The sequence below is a fragment of the Alnus glutinosa genome, chromosome 4 (assembly GCF_958979055.1).
Source record: "Alnus glutinosa chromosome 4, dhAlnGlut1.1, whole genome shotgun sequence".
Taxonomy (NCBI): Eukaryota; Viridiplantae; Streptophyta; class Magnoliopsida; order Fagales; family Betulaceae; genus Alnus; species Alnus glutinosa.
The window spans coordinates 9,900,757-9,917,576 of NC_084889.1; the positions used below are offsets into that span (position 1 = coordinate 9,900,757).

Below are 16,820 nucleotides of genomic sequence, written 5' to 3' on the forward strand. Positions count from 1 at the left end.
GATTCTATTTTCCCAGTTCTTGTTTTGTGTAAAGCTATCTATTAGAAGTGATTCAACTGTAAATGCAATTTTGTATTAAAACAAAAAGGGAACCTCTTGGATGAAATTATCAGCTACTGGTGATTGAGCATCAATCTCAAGCCAATTAAGAGCCTTTCATATATTTTTCTCCTGAATTTTTCCTCTAGAGACAGTTTTACTCAAAGCGGATACAAAAAGGCCAGTTTGAAAGCGCTTCAATTTTCTTAAGGCGTAGGGTAATAGACTTATGGCTGCTTTTTTATTATTATTTTTAAGCAGAAAAGGCAGAGGAAGCAACCAGAGTAGTTACTCTACTTGAGTGTGACTATGGTAGAATCTCTTCGTTGAGAATTGCACAGGAAAGGGCTAAGACAGTAGAAATCGCAAGCTTTCTTTCAAGTCTGATTGAGCCATAGCTTGGCACAAGACAATAGTAGAATCCGTAGTAGTCTCACACTGATCAAACATTGAGATTTCTAATGCAGAATTCAAACTCATACCCTAATATGTACCTAACTACTTTTGAGATTTTCTTGAAACCACTTCATCACCATCCTAAATAGTTGCTTATGGCTGCTTTGAGAAGCAACCCTAGTTGTTTCTTCTCAAAATTCCCCTACAGTGCCCAAACTGCTTCACAAAACCGGTGACAAATCATTTGCAGATAACGTTTGCTTTTCAAAAGCTTAAGCTTTAGAGAAGCCCCACCAAATGGCGCAAGGTTGTCCAATTGGATTTCTTTTCTTTTACTTTTGTTTGTTTCTTTTTGTTTTTTAAGGCAAAGGTAAAGGTAAAATAGGAACCCTTTACCGCTATCCACAATTTATCCCTTGTTTTACTCTACGTACACTTGAATCATCTTTAGAAAACACACCCATCAACGTTATTTCCCTTCTATTACGAAGCCAAAAAGCATAATGAAGTGATTTTAATTGGTCTATTTTTGCTTTATTTATTGGGTCTAATTTAATGAAGAGCAACGTTATATTGTGTGCATTTCTGTAGATTTTTCTGACATTCCAAGGCAAATATCTTCTATGATTGGAGCAATTTGTCATTTTCTTGTCAGGGTCGTGCCCTAAAGCTCAATTTTTTAACTTGATATTATTCAAATTAGATTATTTTATTTAGAGAACCATGATAATTGAGCCGTTATAATTCATAAGAGAAATTGATGTCCTCAATTTATATTGTATGTGATTGATGTGCATCGAGTTTAACTCATTTATAAAATACGTAAATCACAAATTCCTTTTAATTTAAAAAAAAAAATTGAGCTTACAATTAGTGGTAAAATTTGACATTTTGTATAATAAGACTGTAACTTATTAGCTATAAAGGAAAAATATACGTAAACCCTCCTGAACTACCATCCATTTTTAACATGGCCACACGAATTGTCAAGTGTGACATTAGGATATATCAAATTATCAAATTGTAAAAAGAGTTTGACCGTCCAAAATGAAAAAAGAGGGGAGGCCCCCTCTTCCAAAGCCAAAATTGGAAACCCTCCCTCTATTCCAAAGCCAACATTTTGACCATACCATTGGCTTAACCATCCTTCAAATTCTGAGGTAGTTCGGTCACCCTCAGGCTGAATCTAGGGATAGTCAAACAATTCACAACCTCCAGTCACTTCCTCTAGTCGGCTTGAGACACTTGGGGGTGACTTGGCTATCATCCATCTAGCTGGCTTGGAGGTGGTTTGAAAATAAAAAATAAAATAAAAAGCCCACCCAACACCCACTATTTTGTTTTTAGCTTTGTTGTCATGATTCATGAATAAATGAAAGGTAAAAGGGAGATCTCAATCTGATGCTTCTAACGCCGTAGGCCCCATAGCGAGAACCTATTTCGAGGAGGGGTCCAGCGATTTATGGCTCCTTTTCCCTACCCACCGGGCGTTATACTAACACTACGGGCCTCTGGAATTCCTAAAAACTACACAACAGCAACACTGGAGCTGCCCCTCGTTGCCCCCTTCCCACCACAACTTAGAATTAACATGGGTGGTGTATTTGTAATTTGCACTTGGCTCGTATTGTAATTACTTGTTTTCAGTTTGAATAATTTATTATTTACAGGATGGATTTCTGGCAAGGGAGCCGGTAATTGTCTAATGTCAAATTGATATGGTCCAGCAATGGGGTGGATATCAACCAGGGTCCAAATGTGTAGAAGCATTGCCCGACACTAGCGAACAAGCTTGTGAGAAATTCGCGAAATTCCTAATAAAAATTATTCATTTTTTTTTTTAATGAAATAATCATTCTTTTTTTTTTATATATAGGTAAACAAATTGCATTAAAAAAGCATAAAGACGCCCCTAAGCATACAGGGAGTATACAAAAAGGACACCGAAACAAAAAAAAAAAAAAAAAACAAACACAGGCACAAGTATAACACTGCCATTACCCAAAACCTTGAAATGTTAAAATACATATTACATACACTAGCTTGAAATATCACCTTTGAAAATTTTGTTTATAATGACACAACTCAATGACTAGAGGATTACAAGATTCTAGACCACTCTTACAAGGCAACAAATTTGATGTATGACCTCTGCATACCATTCTGTATCGTTTGCATGCATATGTGACCATAAGAAGAGCAAAATACAGTGTCAAAGTACAAGATTAGTAGGACATTGGTATAGTCACCATGCTGTATCATGCATATAGAGGAGCATCACATCAAGGGAGAGCAAACAGCCCGTTCCACATACCTCGGCATCAGATTTGGCAACACCAGAAAGCATAGTGCTCGTCTTTCCGATGGTTACTAACAAGACCCCCACACTGCAAGCAAATGAAGCTGCTCCCATCTGAGAATGCATCCATCACCACTTGCATCCTGCCACTTTCTGCCAGTATAGAAGTCCCGTGAGCATCCGGTGAAATTGACGGGCCACCCTCATTGTTTAGTGATGGTTTAGTTTTTAAAGGCTGGGCTTCAGCAATTGCGCACTCAGCAAACAAACAAGCCAGCTGATCAGCAGCAGCATTTTCTTGAAGCCTGCTTCTGTAAAGCTCACGAGCCCGATGCAGGGACTGAAATACAGCCTCATCCCCACCTTCTGTTCTCATTGCCGCTACAACCTGTTTCAAACTTTAGATAAGTACTAGATAATGAATATTCTCTTTGGCCATTTACTGCTAATGTTATCATTATTATGGTCGCCATAAAAGTACTTCCATCTACCCTTTATTTCATAAATTGCCATGATCAATAACACTAGATATTTATCAAACAAATAACAGCAAGTGTACAACATATCCACGCGTAAGAATTATACAAGGGGCTATGAAAAATAATCGTTAAAATACATTTAAACCCCTTGTGGTTTAACTTTAAAACACAGAGCTCAATTGTGGTTCATTTTGTGACATTTACACCCCTTGTGGTTAAAGAAATGGGGTAAATAGCTGGCACAGTTGAGAAAGTTAGGAGTCTTACAGATATAAACTTAGTGAAATATCTTATTTCCATTAAACCAAAACTTATCACTTCCGCTAAAATATGCCAGCAGCTGCCAAAACTCAACGTCACTACTCAAGGGGTTTATTTTTGGCTATGACAAGACAATAAAGCAACAAGAAAACAATAACAACAAGAGCAAGCCCAAAAGGCAAGGGAAAAGAAAAGAGCACGCAAGAGAACATATGACAGCAAAAGAATAAAACTACTTGGTTCAAGTTCAATCAACATGTGAAAACCAACACACACACACACAAATAAATAAAATTAAAGCCATGCACCATCATCTCATCCTAAAACTTAAAATCTCCTCTTTCCTCCCTGCCATCATCCACCACCTCATTACCACTTATCATTATAACCCCCTCGAGACAAAAACCAGCACCATCCTGACCGCTATCACACCCCACAGTGAGCGATTACAAACCAAACAAAACCCATTAAATACCCATGAACCAAAGTTACCAAATAGAATTGATTAGATTAGGACTTTTTTTAAAAATAAATAAATAAAAGCCTAAACTAATCCATCATCAAAAGAATAAGCCTAAGAAAGTCGTTCATAAATCTAGCGCAAGACCACTTTGGTATGGCACCAAAAGTCCTCAAGTCCTGGCAACTTCGACTCTTAAAATCTTGCAGCGTGAGGGTCAATCCTGTTTCTTTTGCTATCAAATGCTGTGTGTTGCCTTATGTGATCCATGGTTTTCCTCAAAGTTTTGAGGAGTTGGAAAGGGCTCTGTAAAGCCCCCAGCTCCCTGCCTACTTTTGGGGGAGGGGGGGGGGGGGGAATAGACCGCCTCTCCCTGTCTTTGCACAGTGGAAATTTACATAGCAAGGGCAATGGAAAACTACAAAAAAAAAAAATTACATACAACTTCAGAGCACTAATTTACACCATAAAACAAATAACATTGATATGCGATGGGCAAAAGCCACCCAAGTTGCATAAAGTAAACCATAAAAGGTCCTCACAACATAAGCTGAGCTAAATAACATAATCTATGTCAATTCGCGCTAAATGAAACACCTTCTAGAGTATCCTTTTGACCCTTAGACATTGGTACCACCTTCTAGGCCCACTGATCAGCATCCTTCTTAGAATCCTCTTTAAATAAAATTTACAAGCATAAGGATAAATCCACGGCTTAATAAGCAAGGTCTAAAACAATGTGTGAAGTGAGACCCTTTTTTCTTTGAAATTGTATAATACAAACAAAAACTGAAAACCTTTTTTTTTTATAATATATATTTCGAAATTCTGACTTTATTTTATAGGTTTTGTAAAGCATATATCCTTTCTCTTAAATAAAAAAAAAAATAAAAAAAAAAAAAATCATTTAATTAGAAAATCATACATAATTTTTTCTAGCTTCCAAAAATCATGAACTATCATATTATTTTGTAACTCTCCCCCTTGGCTACACTCATATTATTAACCTCTCTATAATCTGGGGTTGAAGCGTCCCTTAGGACCTCCTTAAGCTCAACCTGTGGCCACAGGGAAGCTGTCTGTGAAGTGGGAACTTCCCTGATCAACCATAGCTTCTCAAAAGTCCTTCACCATGGCCGCACCCTCAAAAGAAGACCACTTGGTGATAGCTCACACCTTCTCAAACGTTTCTTAGTGTGGTTGCACCGACATCCCTCATTCCTTTTAAGCCTGGTACTGATAACATTTATATCACTCTGGTTGCCACGGGGTTGAGCTCGAATAAGATATAGTACCCATGCACCTTTCATATAACACAATTCATTTCATTTCTCTGTAGAACATGGCTCATCAACATAAACATTTGTGGATGAACATTTTTCTTTTCATGCATATTTCTCAATCATAATCTTTTATAAAACTTGACTGAAAATATTATTCCTTCATTAAAAACAAGGTAAACCAGTTCATGGTAAATGCCAAGTGAAACTCAGCTGTTTTGTTTCATAGCAAGTAGCCACGTAAAATTGGCCATTTTCCTTTGTGGCAGTTATCATAACACAATAAGTTATTGAAACATGAAAACTATGGCTCCGTTTGAAATTCACCTTCCCCTCCTATTCTTTTATTTTCACTTCCTTCAAAAAAATATCAATTTCAAAACATTCTTAATTTTTTTCACTTTTTATATCACATCAACATTTTTTTATTACTTTTTAAATAAAAAAACTCACTACAATACAAATTTTTTTTCACTTTTCCATATAAATTATTTCAACTTTATATCACATCAATTCTATTTTCCAATCATTCAAAAAAAATTCCTAAGGAGAGGGGAGGGGTGAGGAATTTTCAAACGGGGCCTATAGTAATTTGTTTCTCTTGCACTCAAATTCACACCATCTATATAAAAAAAAAAAAAAAAAAAAAAAGTCTCAATTGTTGCATAAAATAATGAATAAACTTTATCTATTCTTTCATTTTTTTTTTTTTAAATGTGAACTCTGCTTTGTATTGAAGCTACTTACCTCGAGTGCTTACACCTTTTCTTTTGGACTCTTTCTCGAAATCGTTCCCAAAGCCTACAATCATCATGTAGTTTCCTTAATTAGTACAAAGGCTTATCAAAACCCTATTTTTCTTTATTTTGGCAGATTACCCATTAACGCTACTTATTCATGCATGGCTTCCATCCTAGGTTTTCCTCATTTGGAAATTGCCTAATAAAAACCCTAGTTGGGCACGCAAAGCCGAAACCCCAAATTTCCTCATTTAGTAAAATGCTCTTAAAACTTTAATTAGCCCTACATGATTGAAAATCTACTTTTTCTTATTTAGTAACATGTTTATTAAAAATACATCGAAACATGTATGGTCAAATGCCTTAACTTCCCTCACTTAGTAAGATGCTCAATAAGACCCTAATTGATCATTTCCTTGCAAAACTTCACATGCATTTAAAATAAACTTCCTAATTTATCAATCTTACCGACTTCCTTTTATGCATGTGTAAATCAACTCAAATTCACAAAATTTCCTAGGTTACTTCCATGTGGCCAAATGGTTAAAAAAGTAATAAAAAAAATCTCAGATGAATAATGAAAAACCCTAAATACCTAATTAGGCTACATTTCACCCTAAGCTTTTGCATGCATGACTGAACTTCTATCCAATTTTCATGCTTAGGGCCGAATGAGTAAAATCATCACAAGCATCACACGCACAACCTTAAAACATCAAATGGACATACGATGCACTAAACCTTGCATGCATGCTAAAATCAACACAAAATTCTAAATTTCCATTCAATTTCCTTGAAACCGAAAACATGAAATCACCTATGCAACCATGCAAAACCTTAAAACACTCAAATACATCATTTTTACACTAAAGCTTTGCATGCATGTGTACTTAACTTCCATCTAAGCTAATTTTCACATGCTAGCCGAAACTGCCCTTGAATAAAACATGTCTTAAACATGTAATTTAACAACCAAACCTACTTTATTCTTACATTGCATGTAGAATCAAAATAATCTAAGAATTTTATGGTCGAATAGAAGAATTTTCTCCATGGAAAATCATGCAACCCATGCATGTGTGTATGAACATGAAATAACTTGATCTTTGCACCGCATATTTAATCTAAAAATTTCTTCAAAATATCTCATGGCCGAAACATGCATAACTCCATTTTTCTAAAACCAACTTGATTTCAAGCATTAGAACATGAATCACCGACATGCAAAGCAAGAAAACATTAAAAGCATACAAGTTAGCAACTCAATTTTGCATGCATGCTCGAAAGAACACCAAATCCACCCTTTTTCCGTGAGAACTCTAAATGCATAGAAAAGAAACTACAAAAACAAAAAAAAACAAAAAAAAAAAACACAATCCGTCCAACATTCCCTCATGGCCCAATCATGCATATTCCTATTTTCCAAAACTAAATTCATTTCACACAATATCACATGGAACCAATCCAAGAAAATCCTAAGGTAAAGAAGCTAGCATTTAGGTCTTTTGACATATCTACTCATATATGTCAATTTGACCCCTTTTTCTACATGGAGTTTAACATGCATGTCGAACATGCAAGCTGTCCAAAGATCTCCTCCAAAATACATGCACTTCCAACTATTTCAAGTAAGTCTTATTTTTATAATCTTTAACATATATTTCTAACATGCAAATCCAGAAAGAAACAAAAAATCCTTAGGACATGAAAACCAGTTTTGCATGCATATCCATATACATCAAATTTTTGATAAGAATCCATATAACATCAAATTAACCCTTCTTCCATGAATTCTCTACATTCATGACAAAATAACTCAAAATCATGCAAGCTGTCCAAGCTTATTCTTGTACTTGTATAAAAACCGCTCCAAAAACCATATTTTTTCTTTCAAAGATATCAACATGCAAATCATATGAACCGTAAATCAACATATTCCTAACAATTCTAAGCACGCATGGTGTTAACTATGATGGCAATATGCAAATGAAGGGAAATGGAGGTTAATCTCTAGCCTTCATTCCATTCTTCCAAATATATTGGAAAAGTGGTTATACAATACCACACCAGGGACAGTTGGTGGGGACACCTAACCTACAAGTCCTGGAACTTCTAGAAGAAAACTCCTATCATTATAACTCTCTCCCTCAAGATGGAGCATATCTATAATATTTTTTTTTGATAAGTAAAGTATATTCAAAAGGCGCAAAGGAGCGCAACCCAAAGTATACAGGACGTATACAAGAAGCCCCTAATTCAAAGAAAAAAGAGAGCACCTATCTATAAATTCAAAAAAAGAATACTCATGCATAAGCTGAAATTTTTCTCTCCACATAAACATCGTTTGTAGCATCATTCTCTTCAAGTTCATCAAATCAATCTCACAATCTTCAAAACAGTGTGCGTTTCGTTCCCTCCAAACACACCACATCAAACACAATGGAGCCATGCGCCAAATCGGTATCAGAGTCTGATTACCCTTTTGCCCCCTCCAACTCCCCAACATATCTTTCACCGACCGCGGCATTACCCACTCCACCCCAAACATTTGCAGAATCGTCCTCCACAATTCTGTAGCCACCATACAATGCAAAAACAAATGGTCAATGCCCATGTGGACTCGGCCAACACGAGTGGTGCTGCCATTGGAGGAGGCTAACCAAAAATCATGCTCTAAAAGCTTTAAAAAGAGGGGGGAAAAACAAGGAGGAGAGAAGAACAAAAACCCAAAAACTAGAAACAAAGACTAAACTAAAAAATTCCTAGAATCTTGCCATGAAACCATGTTAACTATGATGGAAATATGCTTAATCTCCTTATTGCCTTCATTCCATTCTTCAAAAGAAAAGCGGTTACTCAACATGAACAACTAGTGGGGGCACCCCACCTACAAGTCCTGGAACTTCTAGAAGGAAACTCCTATCAGTCTTCCACATGGCATGAGAACTCATAGTCAACCAAGCTTTTTAATTTTAAAAACCTAAATCCACCCATGCATGTGTTCAATAATTCAAATCAGCCCATTTTCCCTTATGAATGAAAACAACTTTTAAGTTATGGTTGGTTTTGATTTTTTACCACATCACCGAATCATGCACTTCTCCATAGGAAGTCAACATATGCTACATGACATGCTAAACCTTCTTCAATCTACCATGCATGTTCATAGTAAACCAAAAATTATGCATTTTGCTTGAAACATAAAATCTAATCACCTTGCATGTTTGTTTCAACCAATCAGTCACCCTTTTCTCATCATCCAAACACAATTTGAACTTAAAAGAATGAAAAAGGAAGGTGTTTATACCTATTTTCTCCAGCTGGAAAATCCTTCCTTGGTTTCTTTCTATCCTTCCCTTCCTTTTTCTTCTTCCTACTTAGCCGAACAGCTCGTTTCCTTTACTTTTTCTCTCCTTTTCTTCCTTATTTCTTCCTTTCTCTATTTCTCTCTTGCTGGCCGAAAGTGTGGCCCTGTACAAAATGAAGACAATCTTCATTTTGAACTTAAATACATCCAGTTAACTTGATTAAGGTTATAGCCATAGTCAAATTTCTTTTTTTCTTTTTTTCTTTTTTTTAACCACCATGCATGAAAGCTCCTAGTCAAAAAGTTTATGCCAATCTCCCTTAGCCAAGTGGACGGCAAGGTGCCATGCTTTTTTTGTTTGTTTGGCAAACCCTAAATGGACTGGATCTTGGGTGGGCTTATCCAAGGCCCACTCCAAGCCATTTCATCCGACCTCAAGTCCATTTAGTCCAATTTAAAAATCTAGTTTTAATAGACTGAAATTAATTAGAAAATAAATCCAATTTAAAGCCAATTTTCAAACCCATTTTCGGCCCACTTTTAAAATTCGTCCTGAATGAGCTGAACATACAATCTGTAAGCCCAGAACATTTTTCTTTTCTAATAATGGACTGAGGTCCAAAATCGGCTCCATAATTTATCTCCCCAACCTTGGTGAATTTAATTAATTCGATTTGGGCCATCTTACCCTAACCAGGTACCTTTTATCCTAACCGGGCCAGCTTAATTTCTTTTGTTGGTTCTTTGTAACTTTGTATCTTTAGACAGTGGCGTATATGCCTCCTTTGTCGATTAATTTTAGTGATTTTATTTGTCGCTTTACTCTTTCTAGTTAGGTTTTTCCTTTTGTATACTTGTTGTGTACTTAGGGGCGCCTCACGCTTTTAATGAGATTGGTATTATTACTTGTCAAAAAAAAAAATCCTTTTGTTGGTTCATCAAAAATCCTCTACCCACTCGTCTTAGCCTTAATTTCTCTTTCTTTTTCAAGTGTAAGTCAGGGTATAACAAGATCGACAAACAAATCCCGGTGATCTTGCCGTACATGAACATCAACAATCTTCTAGTGTCATCATACACCTACAACAGAAAGAGAGAGTGTTCAATCTGGAAACTGTTGACACACACACACAAGCGCTATTTTGAGCTTGCACCCAAAATAAGGGAATGATCCCTCTAGCAGATGTAAAACTGTAAATTTCCCTCTCCAATTTCCTAGCAAACTTTAAAAGGAAAAAGAGACTGTCTTTTTTCGTTTCACTTCGCTTTTTGGGTTCTAAGCAGTAATTGCACATCATATGTTTATGTGCCATTTGTTTGAGTCCCAAAGTGTAGCGGACTTGATCACAAGAGGTGAAAGTGTCACAAAATAAAGCACAATGGAGCCCTATCTTTTAACGTCGAACCACAGGGAATGAAAATGTAATTTTCCCAAAGACACCGGCATGTTCGGTAACGTTTTTTAGGGTAGCTTTTTGCTTTTCAACAAAAAAGCAAAATTATTAAACAAACAACTCAAAACGCAAAACACTCAAAACTACTTTTACTTTTACTTCACATCACAACCAAAAAGGCAAAAGGCACCCTCTAAAAAGTTTTGCCAAACGAACCTAAAAATTTTCACCAACTTCATAAAAAAATCCATAAAGTAAACTGACAAAATGATTGGATGTATAGACATAAAAATATGAAGTACAGCCAATTCATCTCCATATCACCTAGCTTGATAATGCCCACAAAGGTTCTTAGTTTCTCCTATAAATTGCCCCAAACAAAGGTTTCTTTTTATAAGTAATAAAACCAATCTCACTGAAAGCGTAAGGCGCCCCTAAGTACACAGGAAATCTACAAAAGGAACAACCTAATTAGAAAGAGGAAAACGAAAAAGAAAATCACTAAAACTAATCGACAGAGGAGACACATATGTCGCCGTCAAAAGATACTAAGTTTTAAAGAACATAGAAATAATATCTCTCATAGACCTCTCCCTATCCTCAAAATTTCTATCATTTATTTCCTTCCATAAACACCAAAATAGGCATGTAGGCACCATTTTCCACATCGCAACACTCCTTGTCCTACCAGAGGACCACCAACAATCATATAAATCAATGACACGTCTAGGCATAACTCAAGACATCCCAAAGCGATTGAAAAGAACATTCCAAATAGCGGTAGTCACATCACAACGAAAAAGAATGTGGTCCACAAATTCCTCATTCCTCTTGCACATGCAACATCTGCCCATCATGATGACGTGCCTCCTCCTAAAATTATCCAAAGTGAGGATCTTGCCTAGAGCGGCCGACCAAGCAAAAAAGACCGTCCTCGAAGAAGCCTGAGTCCGCTAAACACTCTTCCAAGGGAAGCTGCTACCTTATGAAAAAAGCCGAAGAACTGTATAAGGATTTAACCCTAAATAAACCTCTTTTGGAAGGATTCCACCTCAGCTTATCTACACAACCTCTTATCACTTTACTTGAATGGAATACCTGGAAAAAAGAGGCAAAGTCATCAACCTCTCAATCATGTGCCGCTCTAGTGAAGCTCACATTTCCTTGGTTAGAACCTCCCAAAAACTCTAAATTATCCGCAATAGAGGCGTCCTTCTCACGTGCAAGACCATATAAAACCAGAAAAGCTACCTTTAGAGTTGTTTCCCCACACCATTGGTCACGCCAGAAGCTAATCCTCAACCCATCCCCCACCTCAAAACTAGTAAAGCTGAAAAGTTTATCCCACCCTTTCCTGATATTCTTCCACAACCCCACCCCAAAGACTCCTGCGGGCTCTAGAGAGCACCACCCTCCCCAAAACCCCCTCCAAACAAAGGTGGGAGGAATAATGTGCCACTGATACACATTCGCTGCATGATGCCCTCACTGGCAACTGGCCAGTAAGTATTCAAGGTCCAAAATGGCTCGAACATAACCAATGACATGATAGGTCTTGACATACAAATTTATATCTTTGTAAGAAGAGAACTGATTGGTCAGTACGAGATCAAGATACATTCTGATAAGATGTCTTAGATGATTCTGCGATCCTCTTGAAATGAAAGTTTATAGATGTATGCACAAAAATATATATATATATATGTCCCCAAGATATCTTTCAAGGGAAAAAGAAAGTTGAACCCACGATTTAATGAAAAAGGAAGCATAAAGAGTATGATAGGAGCGCCATCTTAGTGTAGAGGCTCTTTGACTTCTAAGGCTTTTTAAAAGTGCTGGCAATGAAAGCTTTACCTTGGCAACCGTCTAAGATTGCCGCAACATCATAGAACCTAAATTACTGATAGTGTTGAACAATTTCAAGCATCTGGGATAGTTACACAAAGAATTGCATTTAAATACTCCTTTGACACATGGTCACCCAACTACTGATACTGTAACCCTACCACTGAGAATTATAGGAGTGACTTCCAATAATGTAGATGCAAGAGATAAAGCTTACCTCAAAATGTCTTCGAAACATCAATCACAGACACAAAAATCAAAAGAAAGGGAAAGAGAATGTTTGGAAAGGTTACCGCTTGGAGGGCCTGGGAAGGTTTTCCTTGGTCGATGAATTGGCGAGCCAACGTGAGCATCTCTCTGACCTCGTCGTTTTGGCCGGTGTTCGAGGCCAGCTCCTGCTGCGTGGCGCTGGTCTCGGTCTCCATCATCTCCGTGTCCGCACGGTCCATGGCGTAGGGCATTTCACACTCACTAGGTATCTGACGATTTTTACACGTACATATTTCTGAGGGCCAAACAGGGATTCGGGTTTCTTTCTTTGTGGAGGCTACAACTAGATGATTCTAGCAATTTCGGCAGTGCCAGCTCCCCTTTTCCATTTGTCTTCTGGCCAATACTCCGCGACAGAATTGGGTTTCCATAGGGCTCAAGCTGTTTTTATGTTCAGGGCTTTTGGACTACTGGCCCAAAACATTCGAATTGCATTTAAAATAGAAGCTACGCTCGCTCCCACTCTCTCATTCTCTCTATCACATTTTTTTACGTGACTTTTAAAATTTTCATTAGATCAAAGTTCAAAAGTGAACCATCATAAATCTAACGGTGATAGTAATTTTAAAAATCACGTTAAGGAGAGTGAGAGAGCAAGATTGTTTGTAGCATTACTCTTAAAATAGTTTCCTTTAATCCGATAGAAACAAGGCCTCCTCTTTAAAATTCGCAAGTAGCTTATTGATTACTCTATAATGTCTCTCTCAATTTCTTAAACATAATTCTCAATCGTTTCCTGAAGAAAATCCAGAAGATAAAAGAACGTCTGATTGCCTTTATTGAAAAAAGATGTCAATGGAATACAAAACATCCACGAAGATGTCTGGGCAGCGATAATGCTCGTCGCTAACTACACAACCTAGAGGATCCTCGTGGACAATGACAGTTTGGCTGATATATTGTATATGATGCCCGTTGAGTAAATGAAGCTCGATTGACACAACCTACAATCAGTGAATTCCTTGTTGATGGGATTTACAGGAGACAGGGTGTCACAGCCGTGACATGGCTGCATTGGTGGCAGCAAGTGGGATGCCTGGCACCCTTGCTGACCACCAAGCCCAAACATGAGGGAGGCATGCTGGGGCCTAAAACTAGAAGTTTGGCAGAAGTAGTTGGTGTTGGCCCAAGCACTGTCAAGGTGCTTGGCCCAATGTGCATGTTGCTGCATGGGCTGTGGCTTAGCCCAGACCCATGGTTCATTTGCTGGTTGATGATCCTCTTGGTTGTTGCAGGCAATTGCCACATGGTGGCACTGCCCTGCCCTTGCCTGAGTACAAATGATGAGTTGCAGTGGGCGAATTCAAACATAGTATGGCTTCTGGCAATGGCCCAAATGCTGGTTGGGCGAATTCAAACTGGATGTGGCCCGTGACAGTAGCCCAGATGTTGGTTGGGCGAATTCAAATGTGCTTGGGGGCTTGTCTCTAATGATGGGCTGACTGGCAGTGCATGGCAGAAGGCTAAGAGGGAGGCAAAGGAAGCTGTTGGTGCAGTTTAAATATGACTACTGCTATAAACACGTGGCATGGTTGCTGGGGCTGACTACTTGTGGGTGAACACTGTAGCTACAATGATAAGTTGCAAGTGGTTTGATGCTGCAACAAGGTGTGGGCGCATGCCAAGTGGTTGCCCACACTGCCAAGAGTTGCTGGGTGCTCCTAAATAGCAAGAGAGAGCAAGCTGACTTAGTCTTGTGTTGAGCTGCTGGTGAGGAAAACACTGAATGCTATGAGTGTATTCTGTGTGTCCCATTTGTAAGCCTTGTTGGCTAGACTTGGGTGCCATTGTGCCTTTGTATATTCGTTGAGTGAATTGTAAAGGTTGGGAGGTGTTGCTCCTGTAAAAGATAGTGTGTTGCGATGTGATTGTTCTGCTAACTAAACTCAGTAAGGTGTTGGTGGGCTTAGGCTTTGCAATTTTTGACACGACCCGTGAACCCGACACGAACACGACACGAAAAAACCGGGTTTGGGTTTAATATAATCGGGTTTCAACCCGATTATGACCCGCTTATAATCGGGTCAACCCGACAGATAGGTGCCTCCCATTCTTCAAGACCTTACAAAGGCATTCGACTGGAATGAAAAGTGTGAAGAGTTGTCTCAATAGTCTTCCCTTAGTTAGCTGGACAAACCCATAAGAAATATTGTTATTCCTCTATTTGGCAGAATCCCCCACGCCCGTAAGCTCAGCCTTAACCAGAGAGGAAGACAAGATCTAGAGACTCGTATAGTACACTCGTAGAGCTCTTCGGGGGGCCAAGGATAGGTACCCAAGGCTGGAGAAGGCTCCAATCATACTTCCAAGCGCGTATGTAACGTCTCGAGAAATTAACCTCATGGTGTGCTTTCCAATCTAATTCTCCTAAATAACAAGACCAAGAGATCTCTACTCCTCAAAAAGAATACTATGCAGTAGAAACATATGATATTTCTACTAACATTAATAATTACAATAAGAGCATTTACTAAGAATCATTATATTAACTAAAATTCTTACAATATATACACACCATCACTATATAATATTTCTATACTAAACCTTTAATATACATATACGTCTCAAAACACTAAATATGCAGTGTTACCAGATAGTACTATCTACCATAAGCGATTTTCGAGATTCTGCAATGCGTCCTCGAGCGTAGTCAGATAAATATCATTATTCCAATCGGCAGCGTCTACCTCGAGGTCCTTCTTACTAAAAAACCTAAATCATATTTTTGTAAAACATAAATGTTTTACAGGTGGAGAAAGTAAACCTAAGTCCACCGCTTAGTAAGCTGGCGTTAGTGTGTGACTGTGAACAGTTCATATGCAGAGAAAAATATTTTTTAATGCAACATTCCTTACTAAAATTAACCTTTGGAATTTCTTCTCTTAAAATGTTTTACTAAAAACATTCACTTTGTAAGCATCATCATTTCATTTGTAGAGTATCCATTCAAACCTTACCAACTCTGCATCATCTCTAGAGCAGGGTTGTGCTTGTCTTGCACATCACTTTTCGATAAAGACTGATCCGTTTAACCCCTCTCTTCAAAGTCCTATCAGCCTAGCCCCCTTTACTTCAGTTCATCGACCGGTGTGGACCGTGTGGTCACACCCCAACTAAAAGTGTATTGCACATCTTTAAAGTTATTAAAATACACACGCACACACATCCAGGTTTTTCTTTGAAAGCATGATAAGTGAACTGATCATACAACTAGGAAAGTTTCATTTACTCACAACATGATACCTGAACTGATACAATCAAGTTGTGTTTTTTAATCCAATGTCAACCAAAATAGAAATGGCTGAGAGAAGCAATGGATGATAAAGCCCGCTCAAGCCCCACTACAATTTCTCCACTCTATATCTCTCTTCTTCTTCCTCATTTTTTTTTTCTTTCTTTCTTTCTTTCTAGGCCACGCTCTGTCTGGTATATGATGACCAGTGGAAGTTATGCACGGTAGGAGTGAAAAGGTAATTACAGTTAGCAGTTATTGCCTATAACCATAACCGCCTTAGGTGATTATTCTATTTTTATAATCACAATCACTCTGTCTTAGGCGATTAGCGGTTATTTAAAGTTATAACTGCACCGCATAACCACTTTTACATATTTTAGATGGTTTTAAGGGCTTTTTTTTTTTTTTTTTTTTTTTTTTTTTTTTTTTTTTTTTTATCTAGATGCATGCTGTATATATATGCATACCTAAAAACTGCTAACAACCCTGTCCTAAATAGTTAGCAGTTTTTTTCAACCACCTACAAAAACAACTAATAGGCAGTTATTAACTACCTGCCTTTTCACCTTTAGAAGTTGAAAAACAATTTTTGGCCGGTGGGAGAAGAAAAGTCTGAGAGAAATGACCTCGGGTGAATGAGAAAAGAAATTTTTTTTTACTGGGTTCTACACGCCAAGTCTTTTTGCTGACGTGTTATTTTGTAAGCCGTTAACTTAAATGAACGACTGCAATAAAATGTATTGGATCGGAAATTGCACGCGATCTGAATCCTGCAACCGCCATAAACATTGGGGGACGGGAAAAAGAAGCCAGTG

The 16,820-nt window shown here is 37.8% G+C and overlaps 1 protein-coding gene across 2 annotated transcripts; it reads right to left on the reverse strand.

Moving 5' to 3' along the window:
• Positions 1 to 2,411: 2,411 nt before the first annotated feature.
• Positions 2,412 to 13,064, reverse strand: LOC133865368 (uncharacterized). Of its 2 annotated transcripts, XM_062301764.1 has the most exons (3): positions 12,794 to 12,879; positions 5,962 to 6,015; positions 2,412 to 3,122 (listed from the first exon to the last, which is right to left on the reverse strand). In XM_062301764.1, the coding sequence occupies exon 3, from the start codon at positions 3,108 to 3,110 to the stop codon at positions 2,757 to 2,759; it is 354 nt and encodes a 117-aa protein (XP_062157748.1). In that variant the 5' UTR covers positions 3,111 to 3,122; positions 5,962 to 6,015; positions 12,794 to 12,879; the 3' UTR covers positions 2,412 to 2,756. The 2 variants fall into 2 exon arrangements, with proteins under 2 accessions (XP_062157748.1, XP_062157747.1); XM_062301763.1 differs by lacking the exon at positions 5,962 to 6,015 and having other exon boundaries at positions 12,794 to 13,064.
• Between the last annotated feature and the right edge of the window lie 3,756 nt (positions 13,065 to 16,820).

Excerpts from the sequence above, each read along its gene's own strand:
- LOC133865368 (XM_062301763.1), bottom strand. The coding sequence starts at position 12,961 with ATGCCCTACGCCATGGACCGTGCGGACACGGAGATGATGGAGACCGAG. Across the intron at positions 3,123-12,793 it reads CTTCCCAGGCCCTCCAAGCG|GTTGTAGCGGCAATGAGAAC; the intron begins GTAACCTTTCCA and ends AGTTTGAAACAG.